Source organism: Ranitomeya variabilis, chromosome 3 (genome assembly GCF_051348905.1).
Source record: "Ranitomeya variabilis isolate aRanVar5 chromosome 3, aRanVar5.hap1, whole genome shotgun sequence".
NCBI classification, from domain to species: domain Eukaryota; kingdom Metazoa; phylum Chordata; class Amphibia; order Anura; family Dendrobatidae; genus Ranitomeya; species Ranitomeya variabilis.
In genome coordinates this window covers 719,928,928-719,954,963 of record NC_135234.1, presented here as the reverse complement: position 1 = coordinate 719,954,963, position 26,036 = coordinate 719,928,928, and the positions used below count along the sequence as shown (strand labels likewise).

Below are 26,036 nucleotides of genomic sequence, written 5' to 3'. Positions count from 1 at the left end.
GGGTCGGCAAGAGAGAGCCGCCAACTCAGAAACTCTCCTAATTGACGTAATTGCCACTAGAAAGACCACCTTCGATGAGAGGAGAGTGAGAGAGATGTCCTGCAATGGTTCGAAAGAGGCCTCCTGAAGAACTCCGAGAACCAAGTTAAGATCCCATGACGCCAAAGGCATTCTATAAGGAGGGACCACCCGGGAGACTCCTTGGATGAACGTCTTAACCAGCAGTCTGGAAGCGATCCTTCGTTGGAATAGAACAGACAAGGCGGACACTTGTCCCTTGAGCGAGCTTAGGGCAAGGCCTGACTCTAAACTTGATTGGAGAAACTCCAGAATGGACGGAATGGAAAAGACTAAGGGCAAACGTCCATGGGTATTGCACTATGAAAAGAAGATACGCCAGGTGCGATGATAAATGCGCATGGATACAGGCTTCCTAGCGCGAATCATGGTAGAAGAAACCCCCGGAGAGAATCCGGCTTGGGCTAAAATCCAGGATTCAACGGCCACGCCGTCAAAGACAGGGCCCCAGAGTTCTGGTGGCAAATCGGGCCCTGGAAGAGAAGGTCCGTGCGATCTGGAAGGCGCCAGGGGGTGTCGGCGACCATTTGGACGAGTTCCGCGTACCATGCTCGGCGCGGCCAGTCGGGCGCGACGAGAATCACCGGTCTCCCCTCTGCTCTGATCTTTTTGATGACTCTCGGAAGCAGAGGAAGGGGCGGAAAAATGTATGGCAGCTGGAACGGATGCCACGACAGAACCAGGGCATCTGCCCCGATGGCGCGAGGATCGTGGGAACGGGCAATGAACTGGGGAACCTGGTTGTTGAACCTCAAGGTCATGAGATCCACATCCGGCGTCAGCCAGTGAAGGAAAATCTGCTGGAAGACTTCCGGATGGAGGGACCACTCGCCCGAAGCAAGACTTTGGCGACTGAGGAAGTCAGCTTCCCAATTCTCCACGCCCGGTATGTGGATCGCCGATATGAGCGAGTGATTGGTCTCTGCCAAGCGCAGGATGTGGGAGACTTCGCGCATGGCTGCTCTGCTGCGGGTTCCCCCTTGTGGGTTGATGTACGCCACGGCTGTGGCGTTGTCAGATTGAATTCTGATGGGATGACCTGCGAGAAGGTGGTGAAAGTTGTGTAAAGCGAGAATGATTGCTCAAATTTCCAGGATACTGATTGGGAGACGTGACTCTCTCGTGGACCAACGACCCTGTGCCGTGCGGTGAATAAAAACTGCACCCCAGCCAAAAAGGCTGGCATCGGTAGTCACCACTAACCAGCGCACAGGAAGAAAGGATTTCCCTTGGTTCAAGGAAGACTGTAGTGTCCACCACCTGAGGGTCTGCCTGACCTGTGGGGGTAGATGAAAGCGACGGTCGAGAGAAACCGGGCTTCTGTCCCAGGCTAAAAGGAGCGCCTGTTGCAAGGGACGGGGATGGCACTGCGCAAACAGAATGGCTTCCATCGCCGCAACCATTTTCCAGAGGATGCGCATCGCAAAGCGAATGGAGTGAGGGACTGGGCGGAAGAGCCTCCCTGTTGTAAGGATAGAACCTTCTCTGGAGGGAGAATGACCAGCCCGCGGGAAGAGTTCAAAATCATGCCCAGGAAGCAGATTTGCTGGGCCGGCACTGGAGATGATTTCTCAAAGTTGATCTTACAACCCAGGCGAGAAAGAGAATCCACGGTGATGCTCACCGACTCCTCGCAGGCAGACTGGGACGGACCTTTGATTAATAGGTCGTCCAGATATGGCAGGACTACCACTCCCCGAGCGTGAACAATGGCCATGACAGCCGCCATGACCTTTGTGAAGACTCTGGGGGCGGTGGCAAGTCCGAAGGGCAAGGCCACAAACTGGAAGTGTTCTTCTTGGGCTGCGAAGAGCAGGAACTGCTGATGAGAGGGAAAAATTGGGATGTGTAGATAGGCATCTTTGATGTCTATGGATGCAAGGAACTCTCCTTTTTCCAGGGACGCGACAACGGAACGGAGGGAGTCCATCCTGAAGTGTCGGACCCGTACGAATTTGTTTTAGCAGTTTGAGATCCAGTATGGGCCGTAGAGTCCCGTCCTTCTTTAGGACCACGAAAAGGTTGGAGTAAAACCCCGTGAACCTTTGGTCTCGAGGGACTGGAGTGATGACACCGTCCTTTTGAAGCGCCTGTATGGCGTGAAGAAAAACTCGATTTTGTATCTGGAAGACACGAGCTCTCTGACCCACTCGTCGTGAACGACCGAGAGCCACTGTTGACGGAACAAAAGAAGGCGTCAGCCTACTTTGTCGGTGTCCGCCGGACACGCCAACGAGTCATTGAGAAGGTTTAAGGGATGCGGACGGCTCAGGGGCAGACGGCCTGGGTCTGGGTTTCCAGGAACGGTTTGGTCTGTATGAGACCTGGGAAGTTCTGTTGTCCCGACGTCCCGAACCAGGGGAAGAGGACGACAAACTGGAGTTGTTACGAAATGACCGGAATCGAAACTGCTGCTGATTCCGAAAGGGCTGGGCCGGTTTTTGCTGGGGAAGAAATTCACTTTTTTTTTTTTTTTTTTTCTCTCCGTAGCGTCAGAAATGATTTGGTCTAGGTTTTCCCCCAAATAAACGACCCGCTTGGTAAGGAAGAGAGGTCAGCGACTTTTTGGAAGCAGAGTCTGCTCACCAATCGCGAAGCCATAGGGCCCCCCCGATGGAAATTGCGTTAGCAGCCGCTTGCGCTGCGCAATTAGCCGCATCTATGGAGGCGCTAACAACAAAATCTCCGGCCTGAGCTAACTGGTTAGCTAGTCTGGCCGTCTCTGGGGGAAGATTACTGCCGTGGACGGTAAAGGTCAACACCTCAGCCCAGGCCACCATTGCCTTAGCTACCCAGGAAGCTGCAAAGGATGCAAGGAGGGCTGCTCCTGAGACTTCAAAGACTGAGCGAGCCAAATAATCAATCTGGCGGTCAGAAGGGTTTTTGACTGATGAATCGTCTGACAGAGAGAAGATTGTTTTGGATGCAAGCCGCGACACGGCAGGATCCAGAAGGAGAAAGAAGTAAGCCCTTCACCAGATCCCTTGAGAAAGGATATTTAGCTTCCGTGGCTTTTTGAGCCGTAAAGCGCTTTTCTGGGTGCTCCCTGTGTTTTGGATAATATCCTGAAACTCAGGGTGATTAGCAAATATCTTTTGGACGCGTTTTCCTGAGAGGAAGCAGATTCATCGTCCACCATTAATGCCTGACCAATAGAGGAGTCTTGGGTTAAAGATTCCTCCGACTCATATATTGAGCCCTGTACGCTGCGACCCTCAGGGGAGGGGGAGCGAGAAGATGAGCTTGCAGAAGCTGAAGCTCGAGCGTGTACGGGAGATGGGGAAAGGGTCCTTTTCCGGGAGTCCCGTACAACGGTGCGCCCCCTGTGGTCGGACAGCCCCGCGCCGTTACCAGATTCCGTCGCAGCCGACGGAGGTGAATTCTGGTTTAAGGAGGACCCACGGAAAGAGTCCAATGCCTTGACCAAGGATTCCACTGAACGTGCGCGGCCCACTCAGGAGACGACATAGGAAGTGGCGGCAGAAGGCGGCTGCGCACTGGCCAGGTCACAGTTCTGGCACAAGGGGGTACTGTGGGCACTTGGCAAAGCAGACTTGCAAGTGGCACAAATGGTAAAAAATACAGTGTGCTTTTTGTCCCCTTTTTTTTTTTTGCGTCCATAGATTGAGACATAGTGAATGTCTATCTCCGATAAACCGCAGTAGCAGTTATGTGAGCAGGGAAGGGGTTAAGCTTTTCCCTATGTAGCGGAGCAGCTTACCCACGGTCCTGAACTGGTGTCCCCAGGGAGGAAGAGAGGGAGGTAGCGTTTTCGGCTGTATTTCCCTGCAGCAGTGGAGTCCCAAGATGGCGCCCGAGATTTGCAGGGCTCTTCTCATTCAAAACGAGAAGTGCCTGAACAGTGGGCGGGGCTCCGGCGTGGGCGGGGTTTTTGAACTGCGGCCTAGTCCGGCTGGAGAAGCCGGGGACTAAATTAGTGGAGCCGGCCGGCGAAGCGCTCTGGCGGCCGCGATGCCGCGCCTAACGATCGTCGCTGGCATCTAGCCAGCGGTACCTCTCCCCAGGGACCCGGACCGCTTCTTCCCACGCCGGCAGCGTGAGGAAGATAGTACTCACCGAAGGAGGGACCACCTCCAGCTCAATCGATCCTCCCTGTGTCGGGGGACGGAGAGCCTCCTGAAGCATGCTTGCCTTCTCAGGGGACTTACAGCTGTGCCTGCCGCATGGAGATTTTGCAGGGTTCTTCTGCGCCTGCCACAGGGGGCTTATGGCTACTGTGGGGATTACGAGACGCCAAGATGAGGGCTTGAGTGCAGTGGAGCCCGGGAGATGCACATAAGAGGTATACTCCATGTGCTCGCCATCTTACAGGGGGGAGAGCGGGACCGTATAGGAACCGTCGCCCTAGCGTAGATTAGGCGTGCCCCATACGTCGCAGGAGAGGGACGGGGAGGTATACTCGCCGTGCTCGCCTGTTGATGGTTCGGGGGAGAGCGGACCCTATAAAAAAAGGAACCCGTCGCCCCCTTCACTCCGTTAAGTAAAAAATTAAAAATTTACAGAAAACTAAAAGCTTTAAAATAAAAATTAAAATAAGAAAGTTGGGGCCTGAAAACAGACCCAAGTGCCTCCTACAGACACTAAGCAAGAACTGGTTGAAATTGTATCCAGTGAAGGGGTGTATACTGCAGAGGAGGAGTTAATCTTTCTGTTTACTTAGTGTCCTCCTAGTGGCAGCAGCATAACACCCATGGTCCTGTGTCCCCCAATGAGGCGTAGGAGAAAATAATGGCGTAATATTTGGACGTGAATCATAAGAATATACAGCAGTGGAGGCCAACCTCTGCAGCCATGGTTAAACTACAACTCTCAGCATGTCCAGAGAGCATGTGACAACACTCAGATTCCGGTTGGACTAAAAATTAGCAAATCCAGGCCCAGAACACATGTAAGCGTGATCGCAAGATCATGACAGTGAAGAGCTATGTGTATGAGAGCAGCTGCTTCCATGTCTCCTGTGGGCTCCGCTTTCTTCAGAGGCCTGAGGGTGGGCCTGTGTCCCCGGAGACAAAGGAACAAGGCGTTCTCTTACTGCTAGCACCTAAATCTGGCCATGGTGGTGGTGCGGTCACAACACCTGGACCTTGCAAGGCACTGCAAAACTATAATGGCAGCGACTGACTTCCATGGCTGCCGTGCAACATTGCATCTATGCAGCGGCCCCCAGTGATGACAGCAAACTTCAAGGGTAAGCTAACATACTCAGATTTGGCTAAGAAAAGCTTTTCATGACCCCAGTGACCTGGGGAGTTTGTAAGTCTTATATGTCTTTTTCTCAGCTACTTTATAACCACGGGAAAGCTCAGCTCAACTTTGATGTAGTCTGTGGTCATGAAGCAGAGCAAAGGAACTCAGAAAAAGACCGAAAACTCTCCTTTCAGAACAAGTTAAGTTCACTGATTCTTAGCTGAAGGGGTTGGCCACTACTCTTATTTACGATATCTGATCGGTGGGCGGCGTGTTGCTGGGCACCCCTGCTGATCAGCTGTTACTAGCGGCGGCCATAAGTTCCGGAGCATCAGTGAACACAGCAGCCCCGTTATTTTTATAGTGGCTGCGGCCAAGTACTGCAGATACACCTCCTATTTAAAAGAATAGGGGGCAGATGTGCAGTACCGGCCGCGGCCACTATAAAAATAACGGCGCTGCTGTGCTCCGCAGCATCACAGAACTTTCAGCCGCAGCTGGTAACAACGGGCGTTGAACCGCCACTGATCTAAGAATAGGCAATCAAAAAAAAAAAAAAAGCCCTAGAGACCTTGGCAAATAACAGCTAAATTTAAAAAAAAAAAAAAAAAAAAAACACTGAAATGGTCACACCCTACAGATGAGATATTGATTGCTTGTTCTAAGAATATTCCATCAATAAATAAAAAGACCGTGCACCACAAAGGCTATGGAAGGCAAATAGTGCACGGCTTTCAACAAAACAATATTTTTAGCCAAAAAATACATGCATTTAAATAAATTTAAAAAAAAAAAAAGTCCCTTAAAAAAAAAAGGAGTCCATGTTTAATGTCTAAACACGCTTTATGTTTTAGCCCACCTAGAAAGAGGTCTGGTTCCCAATATCCTTAAACTAAGGGGGACGAGAATCTACTGCACTGATCATACCCAAAATGTTATATTCTGGTCGTCAGATCTCTCCTAGTATAGTTCTTGGAGTCCCCGTAATCCAGACGCCGGCCTGAGCGGAGACGGCACGGCCCTGCTCCCTGGATATCTGCACAATGGCAGCAGGCTGTAGCACCCACTGTATCCACATTACCTGGTCAAACAGCTGTTTACCCGTTGTATTCGGCTGGATGGCAAACTCTAACTCCGCGTCCATGGTCGTGACCCGCACGTTGATCTTTATAGGAGGAAAAAGAAAAACAAAGAGTGATGAATTTCAAAGCTCAGGTTTAGCTGCGTGATAGCAGGACTGCAATAACCAGCGGCAGAGACCAGACCCAGACAGTGATGCCTTCAGGTCCCCCATTATCAGGCTCGGGTCATGTTTGTACCAGGACTTCACCGCTGGCAGACAAGACAAATAACAGGATGCGATTGATGCGGCATAATCAGCTGTCACATGAAATTGTGATATGTCACTGAGAATGACATGGTCCCGCCATGGATATTCAGCGGCAGCACGCAATACAGGATGGGGTTAAAAGTGAACTGCCAGTGAGAGCAGAGGAGCAAACTAGGGGAGAACAGTCACTGCGCGTGCCGCGCTGTGCTTCCCGATGTATCCCTCCTCATGTGCAGTACTGTACTCCCCGATGTATACCTCTTCCCGTGCAGTGCTGTACATCCCGATGTATACCTCTTTCCGTGCAGCGCTGTACGTCCCCGATGTATACCTCTGCCCGTGTAGTGCTGTACATCCCGATGTATACCTCTGCCCGTGCAGCGCTGTACGTCCCCGATGTATACCTCTGCCCGTGCAGCTCTGTACTTCCCGATGTATTCCTCTGCCCGTGTAGTGCTGTACATCCCGATGTATACCTCTGCCCGTGCAGCGCTGTACGTCCCCGATGTATACCTCTGCCCGTGCAGCTCTGTACGTCCCCGATGTATACCTCTGCCCGTGTAGTGCTGTACATCCCGATGTATACCTCTGCCCGTGCAGCGCTGTACGTCCCCGATGTATACCTCTGCCCGTGCAGCTCTGTACTTCCCGATGTATTCCTCTGCCCGTGTAGTGCTGTACATCCCGATGTATACCTCTGCCCGTGCAGTGCTGGCTGTATGTCCCAATGTGTACCTCTGTCCTTGCAGCCCTTTAGTCCCCAATATATACCTCTGCCCGTGCAGCCCTGTACGTCCCTCGATGTATACCTCTGCCCGTGTAGTGCTGTACATCCCAATGTATAACTCTGCCCGAGGAAGCTGAAGCAAAACGTGCGTAGGGGGCGCGTGCCTACAGCCACAGACATGGATAAAGGTAAGAGCTAATGATGGGAATGCTAGCACCCCTACAACTTAAGGCTTTAAAATGAGCGGTCACTGACCTTAAAATAATTTTGTGATACTCCAACAACTTTACCTATGTGGTAGTCGTGAGCTCACCACCCCTTAATATAAATGGCTGCACTGTCACTTTACAAGTATACAGGTTCTTCTATGGGGGTTTTGGCTTTATGATTGTTTTTGTTTTCTTCCTATATCTGATATGACGACACCATCTTTATTGATGCACCTGTAGCCGTATTCAAATAGCTGTTTTTGACAAGTGTTCTATGATATATGGGATTGTTTGTAATGGTTTATTTTGTTATTAAAATTATACCTTTTATCATTCCATATCTTTTGGTGCTTGATAAGCTCTAAGTGTTTTGTATTTTAATGCCAGTAGGCGATGTCACAGCTCACCTCCTCCCACATCCTTCACCATGAGCAGGCTCAGAATAAGGTCTGAGTCAGTCATTGCTACTACTACCGATAATGGCCAGAAGAACAGGAAGCAGGCATGTAAAATTACACCTAGTAGTAGTCCGGGTCATTTATTTATTTATCTTATATTTTTAATAGTGATATGAAAAATAAAAACTGTCAAGAAATATACGCTGGACACAAAAAAACTAACTTAATATAGGTCACATTCTGATGACACATGGCCTTTACGAGGGGAAGCTGTGAAGTCAATGAATAGAGCCTAAAATCAAGCAGAGACGAATAAAACAATTAGTCCAAAGGACTAGAGCAGTACAGATTATTAAAAATAAAATATAGGTTCAAGAAAATCTAAAGTAAAAAATGTTTGTTTGTTTTTTTATAAAAAGTCACTGCCTAATTTGCGCTAATTTCCATAGAGTCCCTGAGAGATAAAAGAAAAATAATTCCATCTACTCTACTGTAATATTATGTCCATTACCTTCTTCGCAACGACGTGAACCGAAATATTGGCACAAAGCAAATGGATTACAGCGAGCGACAGAAATAGCTCCACAGCAGCGGCTTAGCCATGCGGGCACATTACAAGGTGCAAATCATTCTCGCTACACAAATGACTATTTATAGTGGTGGCGGCCTGGAAGGATAACCTTGTGGCGGCCAGGAAGGATAACCTCGGGGTGGCCAGGAAGGATAACCTTTTGACTCTACAGCCTGAGTGGCGTTAATGTTTCCAACTAATGGATTATCATCAGGAGCTAATCATGGAACTGCTCATTAGGTCTTCTCATTCACTGTCCATCAATTCCAGGCAGTTTAACAACTGGCCAGAGACGCTCACAAGGATAGAACGGGACATACGCTGTATAAATTATTAAAATAATTTCTTATAACCTGATGAAGCAGGTGTACTTATTCTGAAACTCCATGTCAGCACAATTATTATTCAAAACCTTAACTTAGATCTTCTCTTACATAGCCTGATTGACATCGCTTACGTGTTGCTCGCCCTTGGCTGTTGAATCTCCAGCCACATAGACTGACGGCTCCTCAGCGCCCCTCCTCTCTGCTGAGATCTTACACTGCTCTGTACAAGCTGCGGCTGTCAATGATCACATGCTAGGTGGGTGGAAACTGAATACATTAGACACTCAAGCTCTGTCACACCATAGTTGGACTCATAAAATTATCTTATTATAAAGATTACGCGGATATGGACTGTTTAAGTAGTACACCAGCTTCATCAGGTGTGCCCAGCCAGAGATAAAGAAATAAATGGAAGAACCTGCTGCCCCCCATGACTGCAGTAATAAGGGACATTTCTCCAGCCCCTACGAAGACCAATGTTACGATGCAAAACACTACCATGAAACTTGAGGTCCTACACATGTGTAATGCGTACATAATGTAGGTCGTGTGCATGAATAGACTTACCAATCTAATTGATTTTGCTAGCATTGTAAACAGTGCATATTCTATGCACTAAACATGCGGCAAAAACGCCCCGTGTGAACATACCCCAAGTGGTGAAGGGTTTTATAGGCTTCAGCGCCCAGCAACCTCTGACCCCTACCCCAACCCAGACATCGATGCCTAGGAATCCTCAACTCGCTTGTGATACATTGTATTTCAGGCAGCTGCAGGTAGTGAACTAATTGTCTGCGTCAGCTGGCAGGATTGCGGTATTAATAATAGATGTGAGCTGCCATTAATGTCACCGGCCGGAGGAAGCCATGGGCGGCTCACTGACACTTAACTGTTGTACTAACAATATGTCTGTTCTACTACTACATGTCATGGAGCAGAGATCTAGAGAGGGAGGCTCCATCTAAAGCGGTATCTTCATGGCCGACCAGAGTCATGCCCGCACCACTATGCATTATCCGTCCTAGCGTTGCATGCGTTGTCACTGCAAAGCTCAACATTAGTAAATGTGGACCATTGTATATACCGTAAGTTCTGACACATCTTGTATGACGTTGGCCATGCCAGCTCTTCGTTAGGCTCTCAAAAATTAAACTATTTTTCCAGAAAAAGCGTCCAGTGTGGCGCACACATCTATTTTTGTTGCCTCAAAAGAGAAGAAATGTCTTAACCGATGTAAAAAAGCTGGTGCCACAATAAGGCCTCAATCCGATGCCCGCGAGTCAAAGGTCTTCTGTCTGCACATCTCAGATAGAAAATGCTCCCATTATAATCGAGGGCGCTGTTCTTTTTGTACACAGCATATCCACAGAGATGTGCCATTCCGAGTTTAGATTAAAATTACCCAAACAAGTCTACAGCTCTCCACACTCTCTAGATCAGTGTTCCCCAACTCCGGTCCTCAAGAGCCACCAACAGGTCAGGTTTTCAGGATTTCCTTAGTATTGGCACAGGTGATGGAATTATTGCCTGAGCAGGTGATGCAATTATCACCTGGGCAATACTAAGGAAATCCTGAAAACATGACCTGTTGGTGGCTCTTGAGGACCCAAGTTGGGGAACACTGCTCTAGATGGTAGTCGGCCATCTCAAAAGACCTTTGCCCAGGAGCTGCAGCCGTACTCCTCAGGCGGAGGCTTATTTCTTAGACAAAAATAGAATCAGCAGTCCGAAGATGGACATACCCAACCCTCATCTCCCCCCTCAGATCATGTGTTGGGGAAGAAGAGTCGGAGGCAAATACCTGTCACAAAACAACCTTCAAAACCAGCAAGTGATGCCGAATCCTAACATTGTGTGCATCCCCATTACGCACAATTAGGCTCTTGACGAAGATTTTTCTAGGCTGGGGTGGGGGAGGTGGGAGACAATCCTTTTAAGAGAATTAGTGAAATAAAATAAATTGCTTTAACAAGAATTTGCTTAGTCAAAAAACCAAGGTCTCAAATAATGAATACCAAGAAGATTGTGCGAAATGTCACATCCCACTTGTGATTATGACTCTTGTCCTACAAAGTGCAGGAAGACCTAGAGGAGCGAGGCTCGGCCATTGCGCCCACAGCACACGGAGCTGGAGATCAGAGGAATAGCATACTTAATGTTTGTTAATATCCATGATAAACGCATAAAACCAGAGTCTCTCGCTCTCAACTGACCAACGTTCTAAAGAGTGAGGCCTAAATGTGAATGCCTGAAAATCCGACCAACGGCTGCAGAGAATAGAGTTTCGGCCACATGCCGCTGGCCTCAGCTTGTGTTCTCATCACATTCACATGAGCCAATAATTGGTAAATGACCGTTCATAAAGCGCATTCCCAATTATCAGCGAGAGTAAATGGCTCGTTCCCCGGCTGATTAGATCGTTCACACGGCCATTAAATCCTTGTTATGAGATTAGTTTACCTGGGGTGACAGAGCCAATAATATGCCTCCTGTAAGGTGATAGAACGATTAGTAAAAGGGGTTTTCCAAATACCTAAAACTTACTAAATACCTACATTTAAAACAAAACACTGGTCATTTACTGTACTTAAACTCCCTACCACTCCCTCCGTAGAACAAATCCCTCTGTCCGTTTATTTTACTTCTGGCGTTTCTCAAACAAGAAAGTCATCAGGGGGCTGGCGCTGCAGTCACTCTCGCGGCTTCGTTCATTGCCGGCCCCCTGATGACGCGCTTTTTGAGAATCGCTAAAAATAAAATAAACGGACCGAGGGATTTGTTAGGCCCCCTTCACACGTCCGCCTAACCCCTTCACCACCTTGCAATTTTCCGTGTTTGTGCTTTTGTTTTTATTCCGCTATTACATTATTTTTCCGTCAAATATAACGGTATGAAGACTTGGTTTTTATGGAACGAGTTGTACTTTTGAATAAACCATCGATTTTAACATAACGTGTACTTGAAGAAACGGGGAAAAAAAAAATTCCAAATGCAGTGAAGTTGCAAAAAAAAAAAGTGCAATTCCACAATTGATTTTTCTGTTTTTTTTTATTTACTATGTTCACTAAATGCTAAAATGGACCTGGCAAAAACCAAACGTGCATAGGTTCTTTTTTTTATTTAAATGGTGAGAAAAAGAAAATCAGAAATTTATTAAGAAAACAAAATTGCTAATGTCGCCATTTTTCCTCCGAGATCTGTGGCTGGGTGAGGGCTTATCTAATACGATCTCACAGGCATGCCAATGGGCGGGACTTGAGACACGCTTCTGCCCAGTGGGTGTTAAATAAAAGTGGTTGACAGCGGCAATTAACTAGTTAAAAGAGGCTGTTAGAGGCACCCAATGGCTGATCAGATCAGGTGTCACGAGTGGGGAAAGATGCGGGCTCAGCGTCAGAGCCTGCATAAAAGGCAGGGACCCGACCTTAGACGTAAATATACATCCAAGGTCATCAAGAGGTTAAAAAATTACACGAGACGGTCCGTTTTTACTATCCGCGTGCCACTTCCTGGAATAGAATTGACAGACAAAGTCAAGTGTAGCTTACTGTACATGTATTAACCTAATAAATAAATGAAAAAAAAAAATGTGGGGTCCCTCCCATTTTTTTTGTAACCAGCAAAGGTAAAGCAAATAGCTGTTAACTAATATCAGACTAGGAAGGTCCTTGGTTATTGGGCCCTTCCCAGCCTGCACCCGCCCCAGAAGTGGCGCATCACATGAGATGAGGCGTGGGGTTGAGGTCTGCCGTGAATTGTCTAAAAAACACAGCTGACATCAAGCAACTGCCACCTCCAAGTCTTGCTGCGCGAGTCCGAAGAGTGATGACATCCGGAACGTTTAATAAAGTGCTGAACCAGGGAAAGTGGTGGGTAGTGTTTATTTAAATAAAAGCATTTTGTGTGTGGCTTTCCTTTTTATTACTGGGTTAGTAATGGGGTTTCTGATAGACACCTCTACATTACGAACACCAGCGATTGATGTCAGCTGTGTTTTTGGACAATTCACAGCAGACATCAACCCCAAGCCCCATTACCCAAGCACTAGGGTATCAGGATGAGCCAAGGCGAAGTGCCAGAATCGGAGCATTTCATTTGATGCCCCACTTCTGCGGCAACTGCAGACTTGTATTTTTAGGCTGGGAAGGGTCCAATAACCAGGAACCTTACCAGCCTGATCATATCAGCTTTCAGCTGTCTGCTTTACCATTGCTGGTTACCAAAAATAGGGAAGACCCCACGTGATTTTTCTAATTTATTTGTTAGATTAATACATGTACAGAATGCTACATACGCAAGGCACAAATTACATATGTGGTGGATATCTATCTTTGCACATCTTTAATACATAAAAATCTGTAACTTCATATTCCGGTATGTGTCTCACAGATAACATCAGTGTGCTCTACGTGTTTACATGGACCCAGACTTTCCTTGGCCCTGATGTGTGTGCCGCCCCACAGGTTATAATGGGTACGCGTGAACAAGCATCTCCAGTATGAGTAAAAATGGATGCTACACGTACATGTGAAGGAGGGCTTATACAGAGGGGACGGTAAGGAATTTTCCAACACCATAAATTACAAAAGTGATTATGTCTTAGAATAAGATACTTGGGCAGTAAGTTTTAGATAGTGGATAAACCCTCTGAACAATAAAGAGTACCGGTTTCAATTTTATTTACTAAAATCAATAGTACACATGAAAATAAGCAACTTTGTGATATCTTTTCAGACAAACTGACTTTTTTCCTCCTGAACATTAATTCTCAAAATTCTCAATATGGGTAACCTGTAGTGATGAGTGAGTATACTCACGCACGGGTGACCTCCGAGTGTTTATGACTGCTCGGAGATTTAGTTTTCATTGTGGCAGCTGAATGATTTACAGCTACTAGCCAGCTTGATTACATGTGGGGATTCCCTAGCAATTAGGCAACCCCCACATGTACTCAGGCTGGCTAGTAGCTGTAAATCATCCAGCTGCCACGATGAAAACGAAATCTCCGAGCAGTCAAATACTCGGAGGTCACCCGAGCGTGCTGGGGAAAACCCGAGCAATGAGTATACTCGCTCATCACTAGTAACCTGTATTCAGTGAAGACAGAATGTTACATTACTGACATAGGAGCTGACAGTTGGTGCGCATACAGTTCTATGGAGAAACGTCACGGTCGTTTCAGGACAACCTGCAGAAGAATGTATGCCTCTAGCAAAATCCCTCCATAGAATCTCATGAGCACCAACAGCCATCTCCTCACTCAGTAAAGGCAGTATTCAATAAAGAGATTTTACACAAGTTAAAAATAGGTGAAACATCAGTCCAGGGGAAGAAAGAAGCAGATATTTCTGATAAGGAATATTACAAAGTTTAATAATTTCATGAATGATTTGTACACCTGAAAATACACGATGGTTACGCTTTAACAAGTTAATAGCTCAGTTTTCACATAGCGGATAACAAGTTACGCAGCTTATGAGCCTCCATCTGGAATGATGGCAGCATTTTTCATGTTGGGCAGTCTTCCTGGCACTTCTCCTACCCTTATCTGCCAGATATGCAAAATCATATTCAGTTTGCTTTTCTATATCTCTATAAAACAGTCCCAGCTACAAATCCAGGGTACATATATCTATAATGGAACGCCCTCAAGTATCTACTGCTGGAGCCAGCATTTTATCCCAAGACCAGTGAGCTCTGTATACAAAAACGAAACAATTGCTTTTTATTAAGATAAATTTAGGAATTAAGAAAATAAATTTGGATCTTAAAAGGGGCCGTCTGTCATTGTTATTTGTAGAAGTTCAGAATTCCTTTCTAACAGAAGAATATTCACCTTCCATGGCCCCATGGATCCAGCGCGAGCTGTTTGGGACGTCTGCACCACACTAATCTCACATGACCCCTTATGACTGGCTGCAGCCAATTCCAATCACTTGACCACTGCAGCCAATCACAGACTTCAGGGGTGATGTAACATTTGGATGGCACGGCCATCGTTCAGGAACCGGGGCAAACCTTGAGAGCATCCTGTGGTGGAGCCATGGTGTGACGGAAGGAGGGTTAGGTCTCAGGTTTTTTTTTGTTTTTTGTTTATTTGTTCTTAGGCATGGAGATTTTCAAAATAACAGTGTTTTCAATGTCAGATAACAACTAGAAATAGAAGTATTGTTTATAAAGCGCACATTGCTCAGCATTGTACAGAGACTGTCATCATCCAAAATTCTCACATTTACTTCCAGACACTGACGATTTTACCTCGATATAACCCCTTCATGACAGAGCCAAATTATTTAAATCTGACCATTGTCACTTTATGTAGCAATACCTCTGAAATGCTTTAACATATCCCATAGATTTGGAGACTGATATTTAGTGACATATTATACTTTATGATAATGGTAAACTTAGGATGATATGTATTGTGGGTTTTTTTTTTTTAGATCAACAATTTGGCACAACTTCAAAAAATGATTATCCCTTTAACCCCTTCCCGACCTATGACGCATACGCTGAGTCATGAAAGTCGGTGCCAATCCGACCTGTGACGCAGCGTATGCGTCATGGAGAGATCGCGTCCCTGCAGATCGGGTGAAAGGGATAACTCCTATTTCACCCGATCTGCAGGGACAGGGGGAGTGGTACTTCAGCCGAGGAAGGGTGGCTTCAACCCCCCCCCCCCGTGGCTATGATCGCTCTGATTGGCTGTTGAAAGTGAAACAGCCAATCAGAGCGATTTGTAATATTTCACCAATGAAAACTGGTGAAATATTACAATCCAGCCATGGCCGATGCTGCAATATCATCGGCCATGGCTGGAAACCCTGATCTGCCGCCCGCCACCGATCTCCTCCCCCAGTCCTCTGTTCTGTCCCGTACTCCCCTCCGTCCGCCTGTCCGCTCCCCCGTCCTCCTGTCATCTCCCGTGTTCCGATACCACCCCCCGTGCTCTGATCCCCCCCCCCCCCCGTGCTCCGATTCCCCCCCCCTCTCATACTCACCGAGCCTCCCGGGGTCCGTCCGTCTGCTCCATGGGCGCCGCCATCTTCCAAAATGGCGGGCGCATGCGCAGTGCGCCCGCCGAATCTGCCAGCCGGCAGATTCGTTCCAGGTACATTTTGATCACTGTGATAAAACCTATCACAGTGATCAAAATAAAAAAAATAGTAAATTAACCCCCTCATTTATCACCCCCATAGGTAGGGACAATAATAAAATAAAGAAAATACATTTACTTTTATTTTTCCACTAGGGTTAGGGCTAGGGTTAGAATTAGGCTATGTGCAGACTGGCTACTGCGGACTCGTAGCAGTTTTCCATCACGTTTACAGTACCTTGTAAACCTATGAAGAACAAAATCCGCTGTGCCCATGGTGCGGAAAATACAGCGCGGAAACGCTGCATTTTATTTTCCGCAGCATGTCAATTCTTTGTGCGGATTCTGCAGCGTTTTACACCTGTTCCTCAAGAGGAATCAGCAGATGAAATCCGCACAAAAAACACTGGAAATCCGCGGTAAATCCGCAGGTAAAACGCAGTGCCTTTTACCTGCGGATTTTTTTAAAAAAAAAAGGTGCGGAAAAATCTCACACGAATCCGCAACGTGGGCACATGGAATTAGGGCTAGGGTTGGAATTAGGGCTAGGGTTGGAATTAGGGCTAAGATTACGCTTGTGGTTAGGGTTATGGTCAGGGTTAGGGGTGTGTTGGGGTTAGGGTTGGGATTAGGAGTGCGTTGGGATTAGGGTTGTGGTTAGGGGTGTGTTGGGGTTAGGGTTGTGGATAGGGTTATGGATAGAGTTGGGATTAGGGTTAGGGGTGTGTTGGGGTTAGTGTTGGAGTTCGAATTGAGGGGTTTCCACTGTTTAGGCACATCAGGGGTCTCCAAAAGAAACATGGCGCCACCATTGATTCCAGCCAATCTTGCGTTCAAAAAGTCAAATGGTGCTCCCTCCCTTCCGAGCCCTGACGTGCGCACAAACAGTGGTTTACCCCCACATATGGGGTACCAGCATAGGTACAAACTGGGCAACAACTATTGGGGTCCAATTTCTTCAGTTACCCTTGCGAAAATAAAAAATTGCTTGCTAAAACATCATTTTTGAGGAAAGAAAAATTATTTTTTATTTTCATGGCTCTGCGTTATAAACAGTGCTCCTTCCCTTCCGAGCTCTCCCGTGCGCCGAAACAGGGGTTTACCCCAACATATGGGGCATCAGCGTACTTAGGACAAACTGGGCAACAAATATTGGGGTCCACTTCTCCTGTTACCCTTGTGAAAATAAAAAATTGCTTACTAAAACAATTTTTGAGGAAAGAAAAATTATTTTTTATTTTCACGGCTCTGCGTTGTAAACTTCTGTGAAGCACTTAGGGGTTTAAAGTGGTCACCGCACATCTAGATTAGTTCCTTGAGGGGTCTAGTTTCCAAAATGGGGTCACATGTGGGGGAGCGCCAATGTTTAGGCACACAGGGGCTCTCCAAACGCGACATGGTGTCCGCTAACGATTGGAGCAAATTTTTCATTCAAAAGTCGAATGGCGCTCCTTCCCTTCCAAGCCTTGCCGTGTGCACAAACAGTGGTTTACCCCCACATATGAGGTATCGGTGTACTCAGGAGAAATTGCCCAACACATTTTAGGATCCATATTATCCTGTTGCCCGTGTGAAAATGAAAAAATTGAGGCTAAAAAAATGTTTGTGAAAAAAAAATACTTTTTCAATTTTACGGATCAATTTGTGAAGCACCTGGGGGTTCCAAGTGCTCACTATGCATCTAGATAAGCTCCTTGGGGGGTCTAGTTTCCAAAATGGGGTCACTTGTGGGGGAGCTCCAATGTTTAGGCACACAGGGGCTCTCCAAACACGACATGGTGTCCGCTAAAGTTTGGAGCCAATTTTTCATTGACAAAGTCAAATGGCGCTCCTTCCCTTCCGAGCCCTGCCATGCGCCCAAACAGTGGTTCCCCCCACATATGGGGTATCGGCGTACTCAGGACAAATTGTACAATAACTTTTTGGGTCCAGTTTCTCTTTTTACCCTTGGGAAAATAAAAAATTGTTGCAAAAAGTTCATTTTTGTGACTAAAGTTAAATGTTCATTTTTTCCTTCCATGTTGCTTCTGCTGCTGTGAAGCACCTGAAGGGTTAATAAGCTTCTTGAATGTGGTTTTGAGCACCTTGAGGGGTGCAGTTTTTAGAATGGTGTCACTTTTGGGTATTTTCAGCCATATAGAACCCTCAAACTGACTTCAAATGTGAGGTGGTCCCTAAAAAAAACGGTTTTGTAAATTTAGTTGTAAAAATGAGAAATCGCTGGTCAAATTTTAACCCTTATAACTTCCTAGCAAAAAAAAAATGTTTCCAAAATTGTGCTGATGTAGAATAGACGTGTGGGTAATGTTATTTATTAACTATTTTGTGTCACATAACTCTCTCGTTTAACAGAATAAAAATTAAAAATGTGAACATTGTGAAATTTTCAAAATTCTCGCCAAATTTTTCACAAACGCAAAAACTATCGACCTAAATTTACCACTAACACGAAGCCCAATATGTCACGAAAAAACAATCTCAGAACCGCTAGGATGCGTTGAAGCGTTCCTGAGTTATTACCTCATAGAGGGACACTGGTCAGAATTGCAAAAAACGGCCAGGTCATTAAGGTCAAAATAGGCTGGGTCATGAAGGGGTTAATCCAGATAGTCAAATCACACAAAAACATTAATAACATTTCTGCCATGTCAGCTTTATATCAGCACCATTTGTAAAATGTTGTTTTATTTTAAAAAAGTTTAAAAAAAATGTAGCAGCAATTTTTTTTTTTTTTTTCAAGGAAATTTACAAAACTTTTTTTTTTATGGACCAATTCAGTTTTGAAATGACATTCGAGGTCCTATATATTGGAAACACCCAAACGTGACACCATTTTAAAAACAGCGCCCCTCAACATTGCATTCAGGTAGTTTATTAACCCTTCAGGTGCTTTTCAGCAATTAATGGAAAGTGACAAGACAGGAATGAAAAAAAGTATTTTTAACCACCTAAAGGTTTCTAAACAGGCCGCTATAGCCGGCAGATATTTGGCCATGAATTGCTATCAGAACCACACAATCCATATACAAATTAGACTAAGTGGACTGGCGGTGTATCACTGCATTTACAGTCCATGACTTCACTTCCGCTGCCTCGCGCCATCAGCACTGCCTCCGGCTGAATTCTTGAGCGTGCACCGTTCTTTTTTTGGCCGGAGCATGGACAATACGAGACTAAAGATTTGGGCAACACACAGCATCGTGCTGCGCATGCACTGGTCAAAAAACATCAGGGCAGGAGATTTCAGCTATGGGGGAGTCTGGCTCTTCACTGTGTGATGACACATGTCCACGATTTATCAAGCTGCAGACGAGTGAAGAGAAGAGGAGCTATGGACAGCAAATGCATCAATACCCCCTCAAATCACTCACTTTCTCCAATTAAAAAAAAAAACAAAAAATTTACAACAATTTGAAAAAAAAAAAAAAACCATTTGCTACAGCAGCATCTGTAAAAGTCTGGCCTATCAAAATACAAATCAACCCATACGTTAAAAGACGTGAGGGAAAAAAGGAAAAAAAAAAAAATATTGAAGGAATTGTTAGTTCTCATTTCTCATAATGCAATAATAAAAATATAATATATACTATATATATATATAGTTTGTTTTCACTTTTACCCCTATAATCTTTCACTTTCTGCTACCTCCCCCAATCCCCACACCAAGTAAGGAACTGTTCATCTCCTCTTCAATCCTCCCCATCCATCTCACCTCCTCCTCAGAACTGTTCCTTAACATACAATCCTCTGTCTCAAAGCACAGGCAGCCCCCTCACGCTCTCTCCTGCTCCCACCTGCTAACACTATCTCTGCTCCTTCTCACTGCTGGTGATATCTCTCCAAATCCTGGTCCTCCTCACCATATTCCCACAGTCATTTCTACCTCCCATCCACGCTCCATCACAAACTTCCGTAACCTCTCTAACCTTATACCCATAAGCCCAGCCCCCGCTTCCCCAGTCCCACTAACAGGAGCTCTGTGGAACGCTCGCTCTGTCTGTAACAAGCTTTCCTACATCCATGATCTTTTTGTTACTACCAAACTTTCCTTCCTCGCCATCACCGAAACCTGGCTCACCCCTTCTGACACGGCCTCCCCTGCTGCACTCTCTTACGGTGGCTTCCACCTTTCTCACACACCCCGCCCCAGCAGCAAGCATGGTGGAGGAGTTGGTTTTCTCCTGTCAGATAACTGCTCCTTCACCCCAATCCCACTGCCACCCTCTGTTACCCTCCCTTCCTTTGAGGTGCACTCTGTGCGCATCTACTCCCCCTCCAACCTCCAACTGGCTGTCATTTACCGCCCCCCAGGGCCAGCCACCACCTTCTTTGACCACTTCACCACCTGGCTACTTCATTTCCTTTCTGCGGACATCCCCACTATCATCATGGGCGATTTCAACATACCCATTGACACTTCCCTCTCAGCTGCCACTAAACTTCTATCTCTCTCTTCCTCCTTCGGCCTCACTCAATGGTCTTCTGCAGCCACTCACAAAGATGGTCACACACTGGACCTCATCTTCACCCGCCTCTGCTCCCTATCTAACCTCTCTAACTCGCCTCTTCCTCTCTCTGACCACAACCTTCTCACATTCTCATCTCTCTCCACTCCATGTCTAGAGTCCCCACCCCACAAACTTTCACACCCTCGCAGAAATCTTAAACATCTTGACCTACATTCATTCTCTGAATCCCTCCTCCCTCTCACAGACATAAGTTCCATACACAATGCGGATGATGCTGCCGCTCTATATAACACCACAATAGCTGTAGCTTTGGAATCTGCTGCCCCACTTACACATACCAAAGCTCGCAAAATCAACAGACAGCCCTGGCACACCAGCCTGACCAAAGAACTGAGGCAAGCTTCCAGAGCTGCTGAGCGCAGATGGAAAAGATCCCACTCCAACGACCATTTAATCGCATTCAAACAGTCCCTCACTACTTTCAAGACCGCACTCGCCACAGCTAAACAAACCTACTTCTCATCTCTCATATCCTCCCTGTCTCACAACCCTAAACAGTTATTCAACACCTTCAATTCTCTCCTCCGTCCCCCAGCACCTCCTCCCTCCTCACTTATCTCTGCTGAAGACTTTGCCTCATTCTTCAAGCAGAAGATTGATAACATCAGAGACAGTTTTGGTCAACAAGCCCCAGAGCCCTTCCTCCCAACTTCCCTACCCTCCACCTCCAAAACCAACTACTCCACCATTACAGAAGATCAACTCGCCACTCTACTCTCAAGATCGCATCTCACCACCTGTGCACTTGACCCGCTCCCAACCCACCTCATCCCAAACCTCACCACAATCTTCATCCCAACCCTAACCCATCTCTTCAACCTATCACTAACAAATGGTGTTTTCCCCTCAAGCTTTAAACATGCCTCCATCACACCTATCCTCAAAAAGCCCTCTCTTGACCCATCCTCTGTATCTAGCTATCGCCCTATATCACTTCTCCCCTATGCCTCAAAACTACTGGAACAACACGTCTACCTTGAACTGTCCTCCCATCTCTCTTCTTGCTCCCTCTTTGACCGCTTACAATCTGGCTTCCGGCCACACCATTCCACTGAAACTGCCCTAACTAAGGTCACCACTGACCTTTTAACCGCCAAGAGCAAGCGACACTACTCTGTTCTCCTCCTCCTCGACCTGTCGGCTGCCTTTGACACAGTGGACCATTCCCTATTATTACAGACCCTCTCATCCCTTGGCATCACAGACTTGGCCCTATCCTGGATCTCATCATACCTAACAGACCGGACATTCAGCGTCTCCCACTCACACACCACCTCCTCACCTCGCCCCCTCTCTGTCGGAGTCCCACAAGGTTCAGTCCTTGGGCCCCTGCTCTTCTCCATTTACACCTTTGGCCTGGGACAGCTCATAGAATCTCATGGCTTTCAGTATCACCTCTATGCTGATGACACACAGATCTACATCTCTGGACCAGATATCACCTCCCTACTAACCAGAATCCCTCAATGTCTGTCCACTATTTCATCCTTCTTCTCCGCTAAATTTCTGAAACTTAACATGGACAAAACAGAATTCATCATCTTTCCCCCATCTCACGTGACCCCCCCAACGAACCTATCCATTACAGTAAATGGCTGCCCACTCTCCCCAGTCCCACAAGCTCGCTGCCTCGGGGTTATCCTTGACGCTGATCTCTCCTTCAAACCACATATCCAAGCCCTTTCCACTTCCTGCCGACTTCAACTCAAAAATATTGCACGAATCCGTTCATTCCTCAACCAAGAATCTGCAAAAACCCTAGTCCATGCCCTCATCATCTCTCGTCTTGACTACTGCAACCTCCTGCTCTGTGGCCTCCCCTCAAACACTCTCGCACCCCTCCAATCTATTCTAAACTCTGCTGCCCGACTAATCCACCTGTCCCCCCGCTATTCTCCGGCCTCTCCCCTCTGTCAATCCCTTCACTGGCTCCCCATTGCCCAGAGACTCCAGTACAAAACCCTAACCATGACGTACAAAGCCATCCACAACCTGTCTCCTCCTTACATCTGTGACCTCATCTCCCGGTACTTTCCTACACGCAACCTCCGATCCTCACAAGATCTCCTTCTCTACTCCCCTCTTATCTCCTCTTCCCACAATCGTATACAAGATTTCTCTCGCGTATCACCCCTACTCTGGAACCCTCTACCACAACACATCAGACTCTCGCCCACCATCGAAACCTTCAAAAAGAATCTGAAGACCCACCTCTTCCGACAAGCCTACAACCTGCACTAACCACCGATCAACCAACCGCTGCACGATCAGCTCTATCCTCACCTACTGTATTCTCACCCATCCCTTGTAGATTGTGAGCCCTCGCGGGCAGGGTCCTCACTCCTCCTGTACCAGTTATGACTTGTATTGTTCAAGATTATTGTACTTGTTTTTATTATGTATACCCCTCCTCACTTGTAAAGCGCCATGGAATAAATGGCGCTATAACAATAAATAATAATAATAATAATAATAATATATATATATATATATATATATATAACATAGTATGTAGAATAATAAACAAAAACGCAGCTCCGTGTGCAAAAAAAAAAAAGCTATCCTCACACAGCTCCTACCTACTACCTAAGAAACTCAGAAAGAAGTCTTTATTTATTCTCTTTTTCTTCCCCACTTCATCCCATTTGGAATTTGTTTCCTCTTTTCAGCACATATAATAAAACTGATGGCGTCATTCATAAGTGAATTTGTCCTGCAAAACGTCAAGTCCGCATCCAAGGCTATGTGGTTGGTATATACAGGTCCTTCTCAAAAAATTAGCATATAGTGTTAAATTTCATTATTTACCATAATGTAATGATTACAATTAAACTTTCATATATTATAGATTCATTATCCACCAACTGAAATTTGTCAGGTCTTTTATTGTTTTAATAGTGATGATTTTGGCCTACAACTCCTGATAACCCAAAAAACCTGTCTCAATAAATTAGCATATTTCACCCGTCCAATCAAATAAAAGTGTTTAATAACAAACAAAAAAACCATCAAATAATAATGTTCAGTTATGCACTCAATACTTGGTCGGGAATCCTTTGGCAGAAATGACTGCTTCAATGCGGCGTGGCATGGAGACAATCAGCCTGTGACACTGCTGAGATGTTATCGAGGCCCAGGATGCTTCAATAGCGGCCTTAAGCTCATCCAGAGTGTTGGGTCTTGCGTCTCTCAACTTTCTCTTCACAATATCCCACAGATTCTCTATGGGGTTCAGGTCAGGAGAGTTGGCAGGCCAATTGAGCACAGTAATACCATGGTCAGTAAACCATTTACCAGTGGTTTTGGCACTGTGAGCAGGTGCCAGGAAGCATGAAGTGCTCCAAAATCTCCTGATAGCTAGCTGCATTGACCCTGCCCTTGATGAAACACAGTGGACCAACACCAGCAGCTGACATGGCACCCCACACCATCACTGACTGGGTACTTGACACTGGACTTCAGGCATTTTGGCATTTCCTTCTCCCCAGTCTTCCTCCAGACTCTGGCACCTTGATTTCCGAATGACATGCAAAATTTGCTTTCATCAGAAAAAAGTACTTGGGACCACTTAGCAACAGTCCAGTGCTGCTTCTCTGTAGCCCAGGTCAGGCGCTTCTGCCGCTGTTTCTGGTTCAAAAGTGGCTTTACCTGGGGAATGCGGCACCTGTAGCCCATTTCCTGCACACGCCTGTGCACGGTGGCTCTGGATGTTTCCACACCAGACTCAGTCCACTGCTTCCTCAGGTTCCCCAAGGTCTGGAATCGGTCCTTCTCCACAATCTTCCTCAGGGTCCGGTCACCTCTTCTCGTTGTACAGCGTTTTCTGCCACATTGTTTCCTTCCAACAGACTTACCATTGAGGTGCCTTGATACAGCACTCTGGGAACAGCCTATTTGTTGAGAAATTTCTTTCTGGGTCTTACCCTCTTGCTTGAGGGTGTCAATGATGGCCTTCTTGACATCTGTCAGGTCGCTAGTCTTACCCATGATGGGGGTTTTGAGTAATGAACCAGGCAGGGAGTTTTTAAAAGCCTCAGGTATCTTTTGCATGTGTTTAGAGTTAATTAGTTGATTCAGAAGATTAGGGTAATAGGTCGTTTAGAGAACCTTTTCTTGATATGCTAATTTATTGAGACAGGTTTTTTGGGTTATCAGGAGTTGTAGGCCAAAATCATCAGTATTAAAACAATAAAAGACCTGACAAATTTCAGTTGGTGGATAATGAATCTATAATATATGAAAGTTTAATTGTAATCATTACATTATGGTAAATAATGAAATTTAACACTATATGCTAATTTTTTGAGAAGGACCTGTATATATTAGATTGTTCTTGGAAGGAGAAATTGCTAAATTTTTGCAACTGTCTGCAGGGGCGAGAGGTAGAGGATCCCAGGTCAGTTGGTGAATCCAAGTGTGGATACCATTATACCTCTGGCAAGTGTCGCCCCTCAGCTTTCCCACATATAGCTAATTAAGTTTCATTCTTAGCATATCTTACAATTGTTTATTTTTTCAAATACTTTCTGTATTAAATAATAGTAAGGGTATGTGCACACGTCCGGATTTCTTGCAGAAATTTCCTGAAGAAAACCGGAAATTTTCTGCAAGAAATCCGCATATTTTTTTTTGCGGTTTTTTTCCGTTTTTTTCGCGTTTTTTTTTAGCATTTTGCAAGCGTAATTAGCTTGCAGAATGCTAAAGTTTTCCAAGCGATCTGTAGCATCGCTTGGAAAACTGACTGACAGGTTGGTCACACTTGTCAAACATACTGTTTGACAAGTGTGACCAACTTTTTACTATAGATTCTGCTTATGCAGCATCTATAGTAAAAGATAGAATGTTTAAAAATAATAAAAAAAATAAAAAAAATGCTTATACTCACCTGCAGACCTCAGCGGCGTCCGTTCCTATAGCTGGTGTGTGCGCGCAGGACCTTCCATGACGTCACGGTCACGTGAGCGGTCACATGACCGGTCTCGACCAATCACAGGACCGTGACGTCATCGCAGGTCCTTCACCGCACACCAGCTACAGGAACCGAAGCGGCAGCATGCACCTGAGAGGCGGGAAGACATCGAAGGTGAGTATATCACTATTTTTTATTTTAATTCTTTTTTTTTTTACCACTTATATGGTGCCCAGTCCGTGGAGGAGAGTCTCCTCTCCTCCACCCTGGGTACCAACCGCACATAATCTGCTTACTTCCCGCATGGTGTGCACAGCCCTGTGCGGGATGTAAGCAGATCAATGGACTCCTAGGTGTGCGGAATCCCCGCAATTCTGCATTTTTAATGAACATGTTGCTTTTTTTTCCGCGATGCGATTTTTTCGGAAAATTTGGAAAAAAAATGCGGAATACACTGTAAATAATAGGAGGCATAGGTTAGCGTTTTTTTCGCGTTTTTATCACGTTTTTATAGCGAAAAAACGCGAAAAAAACGCGAAAAATCCTGAACGTGTGCACATGGCCTTAAGCAACGGTGCTGTACGAGATCTCTGGAAGAAGAGACCAGGGTTATTAGCCCAAATCTTCTGTCTGAAGACACCTCGTCCACAGGAGC

The 26,036-nt window shown here is 46.0% G+C and overlaps 1 protein-coding gene across 2 annotated transcripts in view; it reads right to left on the bottom strand.

Moving 5' to 3' along the window:
• RDX (radixin) overlaps positions 1-26,036 on the bottom strand; it is a 106,590-nt gene that overhangs the window by 54,974 nt on the left and 25,580 nt on the right. For both annotated transcript variants that reach the window (XM_077298332.1, XM_077298334.1), the window contains exon 3: positions 6,368-6,451. In XM_077298332.1, the coding sequence (XP_077154447.1) occupies positions 6,368-6,451 (84 nt within the window). The remainder of the gene's footprint in view (positions 1-6,367; positions 6,452-26,036) is intronic.